Source organism: Pholcus phalangioides, unplaced genomic scaffold, assembly GCF_987345545.1.
Source record: "Pholcus phalangioides strain wild (caught in Gottingen) unplaced genomic scaffold, Ppha-v1.0 ptg000028l_1, whole genome shotgun sequence".
NCBI lineage: Eukaryota > Metazoa > Arthropoda > Arachnida > Araneae > Pholcidae > Pholcus > Pholcus phalangioides.
Genome location: NW_028301618.1, coordinates 8154130 through 8172535, shown reverse-complemented (window position 1 = coordinate 8172535; position 18406 = coordinate 8154130). Strand labels below are relative to the sequence as shown.

At 44.4% G+C, this 18406-nt stretch overlaps 1 protein-coding gene across 2 annotated transcripts in view; it reads left to right on the top strand.

Moving 5' to 3' along the window:
- LOC149067888 (uncharacterized) overlaps positions 1–14426 on the top strand; it is a 54356-nt gene extending 39930 nt beyond the window's left edge. Inside the window, exons 8-10 of one of the 2 annotated variants that reach the window (XM_089252400.1) lie at positions 8820–9076; positions 9166–9568; positions 13949–14426. In XM_089252400.1, the coding sequence (XP_089108526.1) occupies positions 8820–9076; positions 9166–9568; positions 13949–14191 (903 nt within the window). In that variant the 3' untranslated portion in view covers positions 14192–14426. The remainder of the gene's footprint in view (positions 1–8819; positions 9077–9165; positions 9569–13948) is intronic. The other variant, XM_089252399.1, reaches the window with a different exon arrangement.
- Positions 14427–18406: the final 3980 nt, after the last annotated feature.

Sequence of the window (18406 nt, the reverse complement as noted above, 5' to 3'; positions counted from 1 at the left end):
CGTCATTTGATTTGACATCGGGCACTACTTTGTGCAATTTTCACTAGAAATAGATCTTGCGAATTGGCGTAAGCAAGATGGGGAGGAACAAGCCGAGATTATATTGTTATTTTGCAGGGGAGGAAATAATTATTCCCCCCCCCCCTTGCCAAGCTTATAGCTTCGGTGGCTGTTTGACTGTTTCTAGCCAAAACCACTGAAGCTATATTTATGAAATTTGGTCGGTAGTTTTATTTTATACTAGCTACAATACCCGGCGCTGCCCGGGTTTTCTTCAATGAGGCTTTTTGGATCATGCGATATCTCCCTCTTTCTTTGAGGGACATGCAAACCGTGTCTAAGTTAACCAGTATGGCGACGTCCTACGCGACTCATGAAATAAACAAAAATCTAAATTTAAAGAAACGTAGAAATGAATAGTCCCCCCCCCCTTTCTTTTATGGGTGTTAGGTATTTCGATTCCCTCCCCCTGAACTTCAAGTTATCTATTTCTGCCTGTTTCAGCTTCCAAAAATGCTTAATTAAAGCTGTGGAATTTTTTCGATGCACTTTACGGGGCCCATAACTAATTTTAAAAACATCCTAAACTATGTGAATTTATGCAAATAAGTATCAAAAGACATTATTTTTCACATTTTATTATTACAATACGGAGACATTAATTTTCATGCTTGAGAAGATGTAAATAAAAAGTTGAAATCAATGTTATATCGAACTCGAAAGTAGGTCTGGCTAATCACTTCATATTTAATCTCCTGGGCTTCGTATATCTCTAAGCGAACTCAATATTTCAAAAATCGAGGATAAAATACAACTTTTAAAATTATTGATGGGGTGGAAAACCCCACCAAATTTCCGCATTTCTACAGTAAAATCGGCAATTTTAACACTGATTTCTATGGGAATCATCCTTGGCCTGACCCTCAAACTGATGCTGATGATGATTATGACGTCTATTCGAAAAGCCTCATTACTGGGAGGATTGAGAAAGTGGCAAACCATTATAAAGGCATAAACTATTATACATATACTAACAGGATTAAAGAAGTGACAAACCGTTGTAAAGGCATATACACGTCTTAAACGCATTGCTAGGGAACCACGGTAACCAAAGTAAACTTTCGGAAAGTGATTGTTGAGGCCCAAAAACCATTGTTGCCCGACAGTTTTTCGGCCATTTGGGACACTTGCCCTGCTCTGACGAAATTTTAAAGTAGCCTATCGTTCAAGTCGGGTCCCATTTGGTATATATGCCAAATTTGGCGACGATCGATCTAAAATTGTAGATTTGTATAGAGAACATACACACACACACACACACACACACACACACACACACACAGAAAATCAATTTTATATATATAGATGACTCACAGAAGGGTTTTTTTTCTAAATTCGACCCTTAAGGGGGGTTGAATTGCTGCTACGTAGAGAAATCGTGCCAAGTGAAAACAGCTGAAACTATAAATTAAGAAATTTGCTCTGTATCTTCATCTTATGATGCAAAGACTCGCCAAGAAGGGATTTCTCACAATTCATTCCCCTAAAGGGGTCTCGAGGAAGAATTTTCGGGGTTACCAAATTCACGCGAGCGAAGCCGCGGGTATAACAGCTAGTTAGGAGCCGTTCAAGTATTACGTCATCATCGATGGGGGGGGGGGGTTTCCGATTTGCTGACTTTTGATGACAAGGGGGGGGGGTTTGGATAATGTTTACGTCATCAACCACCCTTTATGAAAATATGAGTTGGATATAGAGGGGCAGAGCTGATGACGAAATTTGCTGACAAGGGGGAGGGGGGGTTAGCGTTTTGCTGACGGGGGGGGGGGGTCAAAAATGGCTAAAAATTTGCTTGCGTAATACTTGAACGGCCCCTTACCAATACAACTGCTACATAAAAACATAAGAAGCAAATGTAAAAAAAACAATCCTTGTGTAAAATGTTTCAAGTTGTTATTATTATTGTTATTTTGAATGCTAATGTCACAAAAGATATATTATTTACCAACTATTTCTTGGATTTAATCCATTTCTTAGCTTGGAGGCCATTCAAGTATTACGTAAGCAGATTTTCAGCCATTTTTGACCCCCCCCCCCTTGTCAGCAAAACACTGACCCCCCCCCCTTCCCCCGTCAGCAGCTTAGAATATTTCATATCTTCAAAAAGGGGTGGTTGATGACGTAAGCAACCTTCAAACCCCCTCCTTTCCCTTGTCGTCAAAAGTCAGCAAATCCGAAACCCCCTTCCCCCCCCCCTCGATGCTGACGTAATACTTGAATGACCCCTTATGGATTATAAAAAGATTATAAAAATACCACCACGCGCATACCTGTGACAAATGCATGAGCGGGAGATCCTTTAGGGGCAGGGGCGTCGGAAGTATTTCCAACCCGTGGGTGCTCACATAGGTGTACGCAAGGGGGGGGGGGGTGCCCCATATTGAAAAAAAAAAATATATATATATATACAGTATATTGATTTTTTTTATTTCTGTTATATTTCTATATAAATACCGTATAACAGTGGTTCTCAACCAGTGCTCCGCGGAGCCCTTGGGGGCTAGGGCTCTCTGTGCACTTCTCAGAGGCTCCGCGGTTGCTCCGTCAGACTAGACGCGACCCAGGCGCTGTCCCTCCCGGGATGTAAGCCTTTTACCCGTATGGGTTGGGTCGTGCTGGGGAGAATCAGGGGTGTAAGTGGAAGGCGCCCCCTCCCGGCACCCTGACTCTAAGACCCTAGCTGCAAGCACGAAGCCTAGTCTTCAGGGTTTTCCTCCTCCCAAGGAGACGGCGGCTACCCCCCCCCCCGGTCCAGGCCGCCACCAGCCCCGGGAGGGGCCCACAAACCCGAGCAGCGGTCAAGGGGGCACCCCCAAGACCCGACACCGAAAATCCCCCGGATGCTTTATTAATTTGATGATATGTACAATTATCGCCTATGTATGCGTATTTCTGGCCGCCCACGCGACATATGACCTCCACGGGGCGCGGCGTCGCTTCTCGGTGGTCAGCCTTGGTGCTGGTGCACTTCTGTGTCTCTGGCTGGTTAGCTCGGATGAGCCCGCTGTTTGTTTGTGGCCAGCCTAGGTGCTGGGCCACTTCAGTGTCGCCGCTGGCTGGTTGGCTCGGATGAGCCCGTCGCTTCTTTGTGGCCAGCCTAAGTGCTGGGCCACTTCAATGTCGCCGCTGTCTGAGACTGTTGCTCCAGGGCAGTAAAATAAATCTGTGAATCTGATAAATAAATAAAACGAGGCTTGTGTGCAAGGCTCGCCATGGAGATAATATACTAAAAAGAGCTCTGTGAGACAAAAGGTTGAGAACCACGGCTGCATTGGCGTACGCAAAGGGGGACCCCAACCCCCCCCCCCCAACCAAAGTCGATATTATATTTTCATTTTGCAGGAAAAAACGTAACCCCTCCCAGGAGAAAATTCTGCGTACGCCTATGCGCGGCTGTATATTACGGGCAGGGTGGGGTGAGCCAAGAGACAAAGTTTTCATCTGTGCGAAACATTCGTTCAGCGTCCGAAAATTCGCACCACGTCCATTTTCTGCACACGAGGGATAATTAGACCCCGGGACCTACAATTCATTGCCGATTCCGGACGGCAGATTTTTTTTTTTTATACTCACCGAGAGGCTGGTGCGCCAGCCCCCCGGTGTGGGACTCCCTGCGGTCGCAAACGTTTTTTTTTTTTTTTTGTGGTCATGTCGCCGTTTCTGTTGTTCCCCCAAGTGTCAGGAAAGTTTCTGACAAGAACGAATCGGGTGGTCCGCCCCGTCCCCGAACGAACGAAATTTCTGGCTACGCCCCTGCAAAGAACGTTCACAAACTCATGTGGTCATGCGTGAGGCTACTTTTAGAGCGAGTATCTAAAAATCGTCGCCTTGCCAAGGGAAGGGGGTGGGGGCTAAAACCGGGCTCCAGCCCTGGGACAGCTCCTACACATTTTCGTCTTTCTCACACCGTAAATTTGTTTTAGAGCTGCTCGTGTAAAGACCCTTAGACTCTCATCAAAAAATCTCAGCCTGGGGGGGCCCCCGGCTTCAGGATGTGGACTAGAATTTTTAAGGGCATCTTCCAAATATATTTATCGCATGAAAAATCGGGAAAAATAATTCGAACTCGGTCTGACCTTTCGGCCCCCAACGGGGAGGAACGTTTACATTTAAAACCTTCAAGGAAACTTCCCTTGATTGGAATGTACTGTAATATCTCCTCTTTAATTGCACTGGAAGAAAAATCTTTAGGAGTCGGTTAAGTAGCGTAGGCGACATCTCGTTGTCATAGATTTTCGCTCACGTCAAAATTTTATCACTTATCCTTTTGTCTACGCATTGCTTTCCTGGCTTGATCTTTTTTTCATGAATTTTAGCAACGTCAAATGTCCCTATGCACGCCATCGACATTCCTAAAGTTCTGTGATATGTGAATTGATAATTACAGTACTTTATCGCGTTGAATATACACTGAAGAGCCAAAAAAAAAACTGGCACACCTGACTAATATCGTGTAGGGCCCCCGCGAGCACGCAGAAGTGCCGCAACACGACGTGGCATGGACTCGACTAATGTCTGGAGTAGTGCTAGAGGTAATTGACGCCATGAAATCCTGCAGGGCTGTCCATAAATCCGTAGGAGTGAGAGCGGGTGGAGATCTCTTCTGAACAGCACGTTGCAAGGCATCCCAGATATGTTAAATAATGTTCATGTCTGGGGATTTAGGTGGCCAGCGGAAGTGTGTAAAGTCAGAAAAGTGTTCCTGGAGCCACTTTGTAGCAATTCTGGACGTTTGTGGTGTCGCATTGTCCTGCTGAAACTGTCCTGCATTGACATGCAGTCCGTCGGAATGCACAATGGACATGAACAGGTGATCAGACAGGATGCTTACGTACCTGTCACCTGTCAGAGTCGTATCTAGACGCATCAGGGGTCCCATATCACGCCAACTGCACACGCCTCATACCATCACAGAGCCTCCACCAGCTTGAACAGTCCCCTGTTGACATGTAGGGTCCATGGATTCATGAGGTTGTCTCCGTACACGTCCATCAACTCGAAGCAATTGGAACCGAGACTCGTCAGACCAGGCAACGTGTTTCCAGTTCTCGACAGTCCAATGTCGATGTTGTCGGGCCCAGGCGAGGCGTAAAGCTTTGTGTCGTGCAGTCATCAAGGGTACACGAGTGGGCCTTCGGCTCCGAAAGCCCATATCGATGATGTTTCGTTGAATGGTTCACACGCTGTCACGTTTAATGATTCTCGTCAGTCCCGTTCTTGCATGATCTTTTTGCGCCCGCAGTGATGTCGTAGATTCAATTTTTGACCGGATTCCCGATATTCACGGTACACTCGTGAAATGGTCATATGTGAAAATCCAAATTTCATCGCTACCTCGGAGATGCCATGTCCCATCTTTCGTGCGCCGACTATAACACCACGTGCAAACTCACTTAAATCTCGATAACCTGCCATTGTAGCAGCAGTAACCGATCTAACAACTATGCCAGACACTTGTTGTGTTATATAGGCGTTGCCGACCGCAGCCCCGTACTCTGATTGGTTCCATATCTCTTTATTTGCATACGCATGCCTGTACCAGTTTTTTTTTTTTTTGGCTCTTCAGTTTACTTCTATTAGGGGGCAGCTCGTCATAAAGGCACGAAGGAATTCCCCTCCCCCCCCCCTATCCTATAGTCCATTTTATTGTGTTTCACAAATTTTCCACATGACCTTGTGGAGGACTAATCAGGCTGCTGGGATCTCAACCGAAGAAACGGTGTGACGAATAAAACGAACATTAATGCTCTGGTGCACGGCAAAGTCCTTTTTCCTTGCCTAGCTCCGGGGATTTTCGTGCTACAGGTGCCGTTCCAACGCTATTTAGTGTTTTTCAGTATGGAGATCGCATTCTAATACAAAAAACTTGGTGTTGCCATTTGATATTTTCGAAATTTTCTCACTGTAACCGTAACTGTTAGAGTGATACTGTTGTTTTCCATATCATTTTCGAGCGCATACATCAAAATACCTTATGCCAAAATTTCATTCAGTTTCTGTGAATGGTATGATAGTTAGGGGCCCATATGTCGGGATAGTTTTTTTTATAATCACCCCGTATATGAGGAATGGAAAATAAACATCAGTTAAATCACTATGGGAAACACGCAAAACAATGTAAAAATTAAACATCTGTGGTAAGCACAATGCACGTCACAGTCCGAGAGAAGGGGAAAAAAAAAACGTGAACACATTTTTACAATTTCCGCGTAGTCATTAGATTTGGGGTGTCGATGCTGATCTGGTCATCGATCTAGTCGCCATGGTGAAGACTGGGATGTCTTCACTACTGCAGCGCACGAGAATAGTCACTCATTCATTTGTTAAGCAACACAAAATTGTTTCCTGCATTCAATTTTTGTTTTCCAGGAAAATATGACAAATACGTACTATATATTACATTTAGGTGACTAAAAATAGACTTAGTTTTACGCTTCGAGTTTTATGCGGATATGAATGTGATGTCGCGATAAATTTTTATCACAAATTATCCTACAAATTAATTGGAACAAGTTCGTTATTAAAGAAATACAAATACAAATGCAACGCCACAACAGGCAAATTGCCCAACGAGAGGTGGCTGACTTAAGAACATCATGGATCCCCGAGCCATTTTTTTGGAGGCCCTACCTACTACATGCACCCCCCCCCCCCCGCGGAACACCCCAACGAATCGGTACATGCGGGAATGTACGTGTAGTGAAACCTGACGTAAAGTTTTTGTTGTTTCTCTGTAAAGCTTGTTATGTGTAGCGCTGCCATCTGCCACCAGTTTTTCTAACTATGAGTGAAGTGTTATGATTGAATGATTTATCGTTGTAGGACTGTTGCTGTCTGTGGCGTGACTTTTCAACGGGGAGATCGGCTCGCATTTGCGCCTTGAAGTTGGGAACCACAGGAAACCAACTTCAGCCGACCACCACTGTGGGGTTCGAATCCCGGATCCTCGCATCGCGAGTCCGTCACTATAACCACTCGACCACCACAACGGCAATTGTAAATTAATTACAAAAATCATATTTTTCGAAATTTACCACGTGTGCCTAAAAATGAATATTTGATTCGGCAAGCCCCTTCCAGAGGCCGCCACTGAATTCTACCTCAGAAATACTGTTCGTATAACGGCACCCTGCCCCTCCCTGACCGATCGCACGGCGCACCTCTTGAGGCAGGGGCGTAGCCAGAAATTTCATTCGGGGTGGGGGGAGGGAGGAACCAAAGTGATAGATGACCGATAGATTTGGTCATCTTTTTCCCTTTTTTCGGTCATTTTCTCACATTTCGGGGTACGAATCAATTCTGAGCATCTAGCAAGCACTTTCCAACACATATTTTTTTGCATAAAGGCTGAATATGATATAAATAAGGCTTGCATGATAAATTTTCTCTTAATGTGTGTAAGGTGCAGTAGAGAGAGAGCAGGGGTGTAGCCAGAAATTTCGTTCGGGGGGGGGGACCAAAGTGACAGAACAATGGATTTGGCCATCTTTTTCCCTTTTTTCGGTCATTTTCTCACATTTCGGGGGGGGGGGACCAGACCCCCAAGTTCCCCCCCCCCCCCCCCCCCCCGCTACGCCCTTGAGAGAGAGAGAGTTATGTCAGTTTATGACGTGGCGCAGTATTTACATTTGGAGGAGGTAGGAGGTGCGAAAAATCCAGGTCTGGGATTCAGTGAAAGAAGCTAGCGTGGAGCGGGTTAGACCAAGATGTGGGGGGTCCCAGCATCAAGGGCGACTCCTTGACAAAATTGTCAACAGTGCGGCACATATTTTCGGCGCTCCTCTGGCTTATAAGCTGTAAAATGACCCTGAGAACCCGCCGCTGTATTACGTATTTCTCAGCTAAACAAAATGCACAAATTTTTTTTTCCCCCTGCGAATCATTTATAGTTTGAATTTTACCGATAGGCCCTGCCTATGTATGAGAGGGAACTATAGGCAGACATGCGGAACAACTGCCCCGGGCGGAAAAATTTAGGGGGGTGGCGGCAAAATAATATAGCTGAGACTATTCAGCCCCATTCCCCCAATAAATTCTGTGGGGGTGCCCCCCGATAATTAATGAATATAAAACGCAACTCAACGTTCGCCTGCCACACCCTCAGAGTAACAGGTTCGAGTCCCATATATACGGGACGATTGACTGCTTTCAATCCCCCTTCATGTTGGTGCCTCTGACAGACAACGCATTTTTTTTTCCAAGTTTTTCTGCTATTATTCTCTTTTTCCCTCGATTTAGCACCCAAGCTGTCCCTGCCCAGCATGGTACCTTTCGCTATCTATTAATATAATGACGTTTTTCCTATCAAAAATCCTTCCTGGTCTGGGGACCTATCAAGAATCCCAGTCTAGATCTCTGTAAACAATGGTGGTCTACAGACTAAATGAAAATCTCTGCTGTGTAGGGAGGTAGCAAGCTATTAAAACACCCTGGTCTAACTGCTTATAAAGGAGTCCTATAAAATATTCGGGCTAGGTGGCCCCACCAAAAATCATAATCTACAGGTTCGTAAAAAATTGAAGCCCAACGATTCACCAAAAATCTGTTGTAGGGGAAGAGTATGAAAAAACTTGAGCCTTGGGAGGAGGGTGGGGGCATCAAAACTCTTTGCTAGGAATGGTCTGCCAGAACTTGGACTATAGAGTACGCTGAAGCTGACCTTTTCATACCGAGAAACAGTTGAGAAGTTATCTTTTCGTCCATCTATGTTCTCCCCCTTTTTTAAATTGGAAGATGCTAATAATGATGGTCATTTATAGGTGTTGAAGAATCCTGAACGTGAGAAAGACACAAAAGAACACCATCAGCAGCAGCAGCATCACCACCCCCACCATCACCACGTGCAGCTTCACAAGAGCAAGGAGTTCTACACCCGCTCCTACAAGGACAGGAACCGGAGAGAATGGGAGTCATCGAGGGACTTCGACAGGAACCGCCAGAAGGACAGGAACCGAGACAGGCCGATCAATACGAGGGACAAGGATCACTATTCCAGTGGCCAGAGAATGGAATTCAGGTTTGTGTATCATTTCAATACCTTCGAATCCATGATGCTGTGGTATTCGATAGATTCGAAATGACCTAATAGTCTTCTTCATCTTTCAGGCCTTCGTCCAGTTACAAGAGATCCGAGGATAAAAATACACCCGTAGCAGTGCCGTCAACTTCTGGCAAATCCAACATCAGCTCTTCGGCGGCTGCCACAGAAACATCGCAAGCACAGGAAAAGAAAGCTGGTGGTACAAGCACAGCTGCCACCTATATAGCGCCAGACAAAAACCTGGGTAAAACAAAACGGGATAAGAGTTGCCCTGGCGTCGTCGAAACATCCACCACCAACCAACAGGATAAGAGCTGTGCTGCTGCTGCAGCCGCCGCTGCAACCAAGGAAGTATCCAGTGCTTCGGAGGACAACTGTGATGCTGCTGACTGTTCCAAGAGCGACGATATTGGCAAGCAATTGCTAAACTCAAAGGATCCGAGGACAGAGAGGCGGATACGCAATAAGGTAAGATAATGCAGAATTTACTTTTTATGCCCGATAACGGTGTGGCCTCTTTGGATTGTCTCACAATAATAATTTAAAAATACATTTACAGTTTCTAATTTGAAAGCTAGATGGCAGCATCTTCTCACTTATATGTCCAAAATTTCATCACATTAGAAAGCATGGTGGGTGGCGAGAAAAATATTCTGCTTTGCTTCCCTCAGCTCTTCATGTCTATTAGAAATGGATATGCAATTGAGACATCTATTTTCAGATGTCTTGCCAAGGTGGGAAATCAACTAATGGCGCAATACATCCTTGGAAGTGGAGTAGAGGGAGGACAGTCGACGTTGATGGATTTCATGCATAGGCGGAGATAGACTTGGAAGTCTGGGGGGGGCAAGGTCATTATTGCTGGGGGGGGCGACAAGATGATGATGATGATGTCAATTCGTACATACATATATGCGTTAGATCAGTCAACTCCACCTTTGACACTGGGGGAGGCAATGCCCCCCCCCCCGTATCTCCGCCCATGATTTCATGGTGTGGCCGTTCTTTGCAAGTGTGGGGAGATATCCAAATCAACTAATTTTGTGACCTTCTGTTGCAGGTAGGGGGGGGGGACATCAGCATCGATTGATTTCTAATTTCATGATACGGTCCATCCTCACAAGTAGGTGCAAGTGTGTGTGGGAGAAGGGATAGAGCATAAGCATTGTCCGATGACTCACATCTTGAGGACTTAGGTTCGAACCTCACTGTCACCATAGTGGTGGTCGGTCGAAGTTGGTTTTCTGTGATTGCCAACTTCGAGAAGTAAATGAGAGAGCCGACCTCCCCATTGAAAAGTTTCGCCACAGAGAGCAACAGGCCTACAATGATACAAATATTCAGTCATTACACTTCACTTCTGAAATACAGATGGTATCACTGAAAAACTAGACGTTAACGTTATGTACACACTCAGACTGTTAGGTACACACACTTACACTTCTAGTACAACCCACTCAGTAGTAAATTGCCCATGGCGATTGACCGGAGTTGTGCTCGGTATGAAAGAAACTAATTTCTTAACACAAGGCACCCTTGCAGATGCAGGGGCATTAGCATCAGCAGATTTTTTTGGCAGAGAGTCTACTCTCGTATAAGTTTCAGGGAATATCAGCATCGGCTGATTCTTTGGCACAGGATAATCTCGCAAGTGTGAGGGACTTCTTGTCACAGATCACTCTCGTAAGTTTGTGGGCATCACCATCTACTGATTTCTTGGGCACAGGGTACTTTCACAAGTATGGAGACATCAAATGATTTCTCTGCACAAAGTTACCTTGCAAGTGGGGGGGGGCATAAATATTGACTGATGTCTGAAGCTGGGGGGGAAGCAATGCACAGGTACTCTCACAAGTGCTGAGGACAGCAACATCTTTCTTGGCACAGGATACTGTCACAGGTATGGGAGGAACCAACTGATTTCTTGGCAAAAATTTACCTTGCAAGTGGGAGGGACATAAATATTGACTGATGTCTTGACACAGGGTACCTTCACAAGTGCTGAAGACACAGGGCCGGATTAACCATTAAGCAAAATATACATGTGCTTAGGGCATCAGGAGGAAAAAGGACACCACAAAAAATTATCAAACAGTTAGTACATTGTTTTAAAATGCAGGGCCACAACTAGGGGGGAGCAGGTGGGTCTGATGTCCTGGGCGCTGGACCTGCCAAAATGCATGCTTGCCCCCGCTGACCAAACTTCTAGTTGCGGCTCTGTTTAAATGCGAAATTTTTTTTTTTTCTCAGCATCAACTATCTGGTAAGAAATTCTAAAATTTTAAGAGCACTTGATTGCACAGTTGAAGACCTTTATCGAAAGGTTGACCAGGGTCACAACTAAAAGAGGGCGAGGTCTGTTTCCCGAGCGCTGGACCAGCAAGGACGTCGAGCTTATTACTTTTCCATTAAAAATTATGCGGAGGGGTGCCAAAATACACATAAATATAATAAAATAATAATGTAGAGCAGGCGACAGTAAATTTTTGTTTCTAGTTGCGGCCCTAAGGTCGACACAAAGCAGGGAAACTAAGTCAATTTCAAACAAGAACTTGCGTTAATGCTCAGTTTTTGGATTGAGAGAATTCGCTCTATTTCCATAAAGTAAGCCCAGAGGCGCCTCAACAGCATCCCCCCCCCCCCAGGTGAAACAAACTTTTCTGAGCCTTCTTACCTAGCTGTACAAGATGTCCACTTAGTGCTAATATGGCCTTATCTCATCAGCCGTCCGTCGGAGAGGTAGTTTCAGTTTAAAAAATGCTCAAAAAGCTTTTAAAGATCACCCTATACCAGTTTTGAGAATGAAAATACAGCCGATGCAAAGATGAATTCAGGAAAGAAAGAACTTTCAACTGCCCTTGCGGGGAATTGAACCCACATCCTCTCACTTGCCGAGTGAGCGCCTTAGAATAGCAAAGGCAACAAATATCTCAATCTTTCCTTAGAGCTTGTGTGCACTCAAGGGCGTAGCCAGGGGGGGGGGGACTTGGGGGTCTGGTCCCCCCCCCCCCGAAATGTGAGAAAATGACCGAAAAAAGGGAAAAAGATGGCCAAATCTATTGTTCTGTCACTTTGGTCCCCCCCCCCCGAAATGAAAGTGGTCCCCCCCCCCGAACGAAATTTCTGGCTACGCCCCTGTGTGCACTGAACGTACATGGACAGTGAGACCTAACTCAGACTGAAGCTGACAATAGCTGACACTGCCACCAGTCTATGTACGGTCCCATTCAGCGCACACAAGCTCTATGGAAAAATTGAGATATTTGTTTCCTTTATAGTCTAGTGTGCTTATCCGGCGATGTGACGGGGGTTTGATTCCTGGCAAGAGCAGTTGAATTTTTTCCCTTTCCTAAATTCATCTTCGCATCAGCCAACTGTTGAAACCTTCATATGGACAGCGGAGAGTGACATCGTCCTCGGAAAATACAGTGGGTCACAAAATAAGAAATCGAAATTTTTTCCGGTCGCCCCCCCCCTCCCGTCTTCTAACTTCTAATTAGAGAATTGTTGCCTTGTCTCTCCTGATGCCAACAGAAAAAATTCCATGTTTCTAAGTGTAATATTCGCTAAGATATTTAAATTAAAAAAACTGAAGAAAAGTTATGGGAAACGCTTCTTCCCCTCACTTTTGCTGTCCTTTCCAACTTTCCTTCAAATTTTGAATTCGAATATCTCAGCGAATATTGTACTTGTAAACTGGGAATTTTTTTTTTTTTGTTGGCATCAGGAGAGACAGTGCAACTACTTTCTAATTGGAAGTTAGAGGAGGGGGGGGGGCATATAAAAATTTAGTTTTGTAATTTTTGAATGCCTTTTGAGCATTTTTATAAAACTGAAATCATCTCTACAGTTGAGGAGATAGAGGCCGCACTAACACTTAATAGACACCCTGTATATACCTAACTACCACACAATTTACATACTCTCGCTCTCTCTCTCTCTTTAAAATTTTACCCGGATCAAATTGTCGTGAGGTCTTCCCGGCACTCGAGGCTCCTCAGCCATGGCATCACATGCTCCGGGCAAAATGATTATTTCGAACACTCCCAAAACTACCTGCTTATCAAAATTTGCATACTTATTCTAGAAAATTGTAAACAAGTATATTTATCACGGGGAAGGAGCATGCGTTCAGGTCAAAAATAGGGGGCCCTAAGCACTAAAATCACTTTAGTGCTTAGGGCCTTCATATGGGTTTATCCGGCCCCGTGAGGACATTAACATATTTCTTGGCACAGGGTACTGTCACAGGTATGGGGGGAACCAACTGATTTCTTGGCAAAAAGTTACTTTGCAAGTGTGGGGGACATAAATATTGACTGATGTCTTGCCCCAGGGTGTCTTCACTAGTATGGAGGACAACATCAACTGATTTCTTGGCACAGACTACTCTGGAAAGTTGCGGGGGGGGGGGGGCACATCAGCATTGACTGATTCCTTGTAACAAAAACCCCCCTCGATGTATCAGAAGTTTGAAATTTGAGCGCAAACATTGAGCACTTTAGCTGGTGCTCACTTTATTACCACAATGCTTGTGAGGAACAGATTGAAGACGACTAGTCCTGTTGGCTTAAGATTTTAGAACTTTGGTGTATTTTCGGCTACATCTCTGAAAAGGGTCAGTTTCATCCTGGAAATGGGCATCATGCATCCAGAGACAAATGTGTGCTGCCATCTGTACTCTAAAACATAAATGTAAAGTTGAAAATCAATGTGTTGTAGTGTGCAGGTGCTCTCGTTAGTTAATGATCTCACCAGGCTAGTTGCCAATCGCTTGCCACAGTATAATCTATTCTTAAAATTTGTTTTGATGTCTTATCATTTAATACTTTATTCTTTCTTTTCTAGGATCGACCCTCGCTGGAGATCTACCGCCCGGGCCTGAGACGATTCAACAACAATGTCCCTCGAAACAGCCCACAGAAAGAGATATCGACCTCCACGAGTAATTCATCAACGCCAAGTCCAAGCCCTACTCCGCCCCTTAACACCATCGGTATGAAAATCCCGGATAATAACAACAATAGCAGCAGCAAGGTTAATAAAACAAATCCCGGTGTGGACTCATGTGCGAAGGATAATCAAGGGTGAAAAAAAGAACGTCGAGATGTGAACCTGACAATTGATATATTTTTCCTCTTGTTATCGGGATGGTTCTGTCTGTATGCCTTTGGGGTCATTAATGTGCCGATAATAAGTTTCACGTTGTAGGGCTCTATGTACAAGACGGTTGTGTCATTTGATGTTATACACATTCTTTTTTCCAGGGATGATTCGCCGCAGGAGACATGATTTTTCAATAAAAAAATGGTAGAAAAAGCTGTTTTGTCTGTACCGTGAGAAACGCTGCATGGTTCAGGTATGAGTCTTGTATACTTCTTGTTTTGCTCTGATTCAGTCTTGTCGGAAGAATTGATCTGATAAGATAGTGACACTTCCGTGAGGTATTTTACTGTATATACACTATCTGATCATTAGTATCTGGACACCCTGAAAGGCCGCAGATCTGATAAGTGACTATGCAGGTGTTGGTCTGACTAGCTGTTCATTGTTTATTGGCGCATTACTGATGACTCTTCTCTGTCTGCCCACAGTTTGGTCTAGCAAACCTGTTCGTCTCAAGATGATCGGACACCCTAGCCCATATTTTTCACTTTGCACGCAGCTGGTTTATTAAGAATCATGTTTGGGAATAGGACTGTCGTCGCTGACTTTCGGAAAATTCACCATGGGAAAATTCACAGCCAAGCTGTGATAAGAAAATTTGCCAATGGAAGAACCACAGACCATAGTTTGACACTAGTGAGTGAATATGTGAGCAAGTGAGCTAGCAAATAAGCTTGCGAGTAACACTGTGTGGGTAACTTTATGAGTAACTGTTTGTGTGACCAAGTGAGTAAGCAAATGAATAATCGTGAATGAGTGATCATGGGAATGTGTGTGTGTGTGTGAAAGAGTGACTGCATGAATAACTGAGTGAGTCGGTGAGCAATGGAGTGACCAAGTGAATAAGTGATTGAGTGAAATTATCATGTGAATGATTCACTCCCTCACTCACCTGCTTACTCTCTTGCTCATCTGTTCACTCATCAATTCTCTTGCTAATCTATTCACTCATCAACTCACTCACTCATGTGCTCACTCATCCACTGTGTCTATGAATTGTTAGTCAGTGAATTTTCTTAGGGGGGAAATTTCCAGGTTTGAATTGTTGGCAATGAATTTCCCGCACACTGTTTTTGCTCAGAACCCAAAGATTGAGCACTTTTGGGTTTTTCAGCAGCCAAACTTGTGTAGGTTCTTTTACGAGAACGCAAAATTTTATGGATAGCCTTTGTGAGAGATCCGTAGCTGTGACCCCACAGTAAAAAGTGAACCTGCGCCCAATAATTTCTGCTGTACGGTGCCAGGATTAGGGCCGCAACTAGGTGCTTGATCAGCCGCAAGCTCCCATTTTGAAGCCCTGCCTATAATGTTAAAGGAGAGGTTAAAGGGTGAGAAATTGATGTACCCTTCCCCCCTTTGGTCTGTTGCCCAAGGCACCAGACCTGTCTGCTCTCCTCCCCGAGTTGTGGCCCTGGTCAAGATACTTGTGATCAGATAGTGTATATTTTCGATATTGGAAGGGATTGCAGAGAGACATGGTCGTTGGCTGCTGACCGCCAACAAGGTAGTTTGTTATGCTCATCTTTAGTCGAACTGACTTGGATTCGAATCCCAGTGATGGCATGGATGTCTTTTGCCTAGCGATTCTATTTCAAATTTTAGGTCTAGGGTTGTATATGCCCTGGTAGCGGAAGGCAAATCATGAAAGCAGCATAAATTGAATTCTTGTAAGCACCATGATAACAAAAAAATAAAACGTAGACACAGAAATCTCATGTTTCAACTAATGAAGACCCCAAATTATTGCACTCGTCATATTATTATGATATAATTTCAGGCTGTTTGGCTGTCACAAACAAGTAAATGTACCGAATGTTCTGCCCCACACAAGTGACCAAGCATGTTAACTCGTTCAGAATCGCCAAACAGCCCGAAATTCTTCCATAATAATACCCATGATTCTTAGAAGAACAAGGGGGCTGATCAGAGGCGTATTTATGGTTTTGCCACCCTTCTCTCATTCTAGTTTAATTTGCTTGACCACTCATTCTTCGAATTCACTGCCATAACCCACTTGGCTTCCCCAGCATGTAAATATGCCTGTGTCTCTAAGTCCTTTTAGTCACTCACATACTTTTGTATTCTTTTTGGTAACTCACATTTTTGGCCACTCACATGTTCACACACTCTCTAGGTCATTCACATGCTTCCACACTGTTTTTGTCATTTACATGCTTGCACATGCTCTAGGCCACTCTTTCAACTATTCACATGCTCATGGGGGGGGGGGCCTACAAGGGTGTGGCTGACAGGGCGGGAGCGGGACAATTCTCATCATTTTTTATTTATCATGCTATAAATTCACTATAAAGAGGGCCAGTGAAGTGAAAGTCTGGTCTTGGGGGGGGGGGGCCTTACTCCGAGATGTGAGAGCCATGCACATACTTGCACACTGTTTTGGTCAAGAAAATACGTAAAATGGGAGAAGGGTGGCAAAATTAGTATAGAAGAGTTGATCCACTTTGCCCAAGAATATTTAGAAGACACCAACGAATAAGGCAAATACACAAAAAATAATAAAAGTCCTAATGCATTTCAACACCAATGGGTGCCGTCTTCAGAGGAAAAATTTAACCACTAGTTTTGCTGACCGAGTTTCCCATTTGGGTTGAATACCAAATCTTCACGCTCGGTTGCTCAGCGGAAGAAGTACGTCTGTTACGCAGTACACGCTGTTGAAGTACGTCCCCGATCGCAACACCATGGCTTAAATTCATTTTGAGCGGGAATTACAAGAAAATTCGAATGGACCAATCAGATTGCACTATTCCGCAAAGGTCCAATCAGGACGCTGCATTAGTATCTCACGCAGGCTCACAGCTTCATTCTGACCACGACGTTTGAAGTGAACAGACATACTTCTTCCGCTGAGCAACCGAGCGTGAAGATTTGGTATTCAACCCAAATGGGAAACTTGGTCAGCGAAACTAGTGGTTAAATTTTTCCTCTGAAGACGGCACCCATTGGTGTTGAAATGCATTAGGACTTTTATTATTTTTTGTGTATTTGCCTCATTCGTTGGTGTCTTCTAAATAAAAAAAAATTAGTATAACCCTCAATAAATTCACCTCTGCCAAACAGCAAGGAGCTAGGTCAATGAGTGACTAAAAGAGTGACCTAGAGCAAGGGTGCTCAACCTTTTGTGGAGTGCAGGTCACTTCACTAGTTTGAAAACGGTTCGCTGGTTTCTTAAGTGGGAACTTTACCATATGCCACAAGATCTGAAATGCGCCTCGGATCACTTAATCGAACTCAGAGTGTACTGCAGGCCACTTACATGATCTAGAAATGTGCCACGGGCTGCTTAAGAAATCTTTAAATGTGTCACGGTTCAACTAAGTGACCTGTAAATGTGTAATGCTGCGGGCTGCTTAAGGGATTTGGAACTGTACCGCAGGACACTTAAGTGGTCTGAAATGTGCTGTGGATAACTTAATTTAAATGAGACACTGCCACAGACCACTTGTGTGATCTGTTACAGTGACCCAGATGGCTTAAGTCTGGAACTGCATCACAGGTCACTTGAGTGATCTGGTACAGCACCCCAGGTCATGTAAGTGATCTGTAACATGTACTAAGGGTCACTTAAGTGGCCTGGGCATGTGCAGCAGAACACTTAAGTGATAGGCAACTGCACTGCAGATTGCTTAAGAGATACAGTAATGTGCAGCTTAGTTCATTTTTACGAAATTATGTTTGAGGTGGCGAGCCACATCAGATGTCTCTGAGGGCCACGGGTTCGACATGTATGATCTAGACAGTTTGGGTGCACTTGAGTGAGCAAAAGCCTGACCTATAAAGCATGTAAATGACCAAACGAGTGACTTAGAGCACGTCAAGCATGTAAGTGACCGAAACAGTGTGCAAGCATGTGAATGATATAAAGAGCGACTTTAACACAGGTGTATTTGTAGGAGTTGGGGGAAGGCCAAGCGGGTTATAGCACAGGGTGGTGAATTTGAAGGAAGAAAGAGTCAAGTCGAAATTTTTCAGATCACACACTGCGTATTATATTAATGTTCAGGAGGATCCTGTGCTCCTCAATATAAATGCCATATGCAAGAATTTATCATAATCACAACAGCCATTTTTAGAGGTATCAGTGAACCTTGACAATGAAATAACGTGAGTCATTGAACC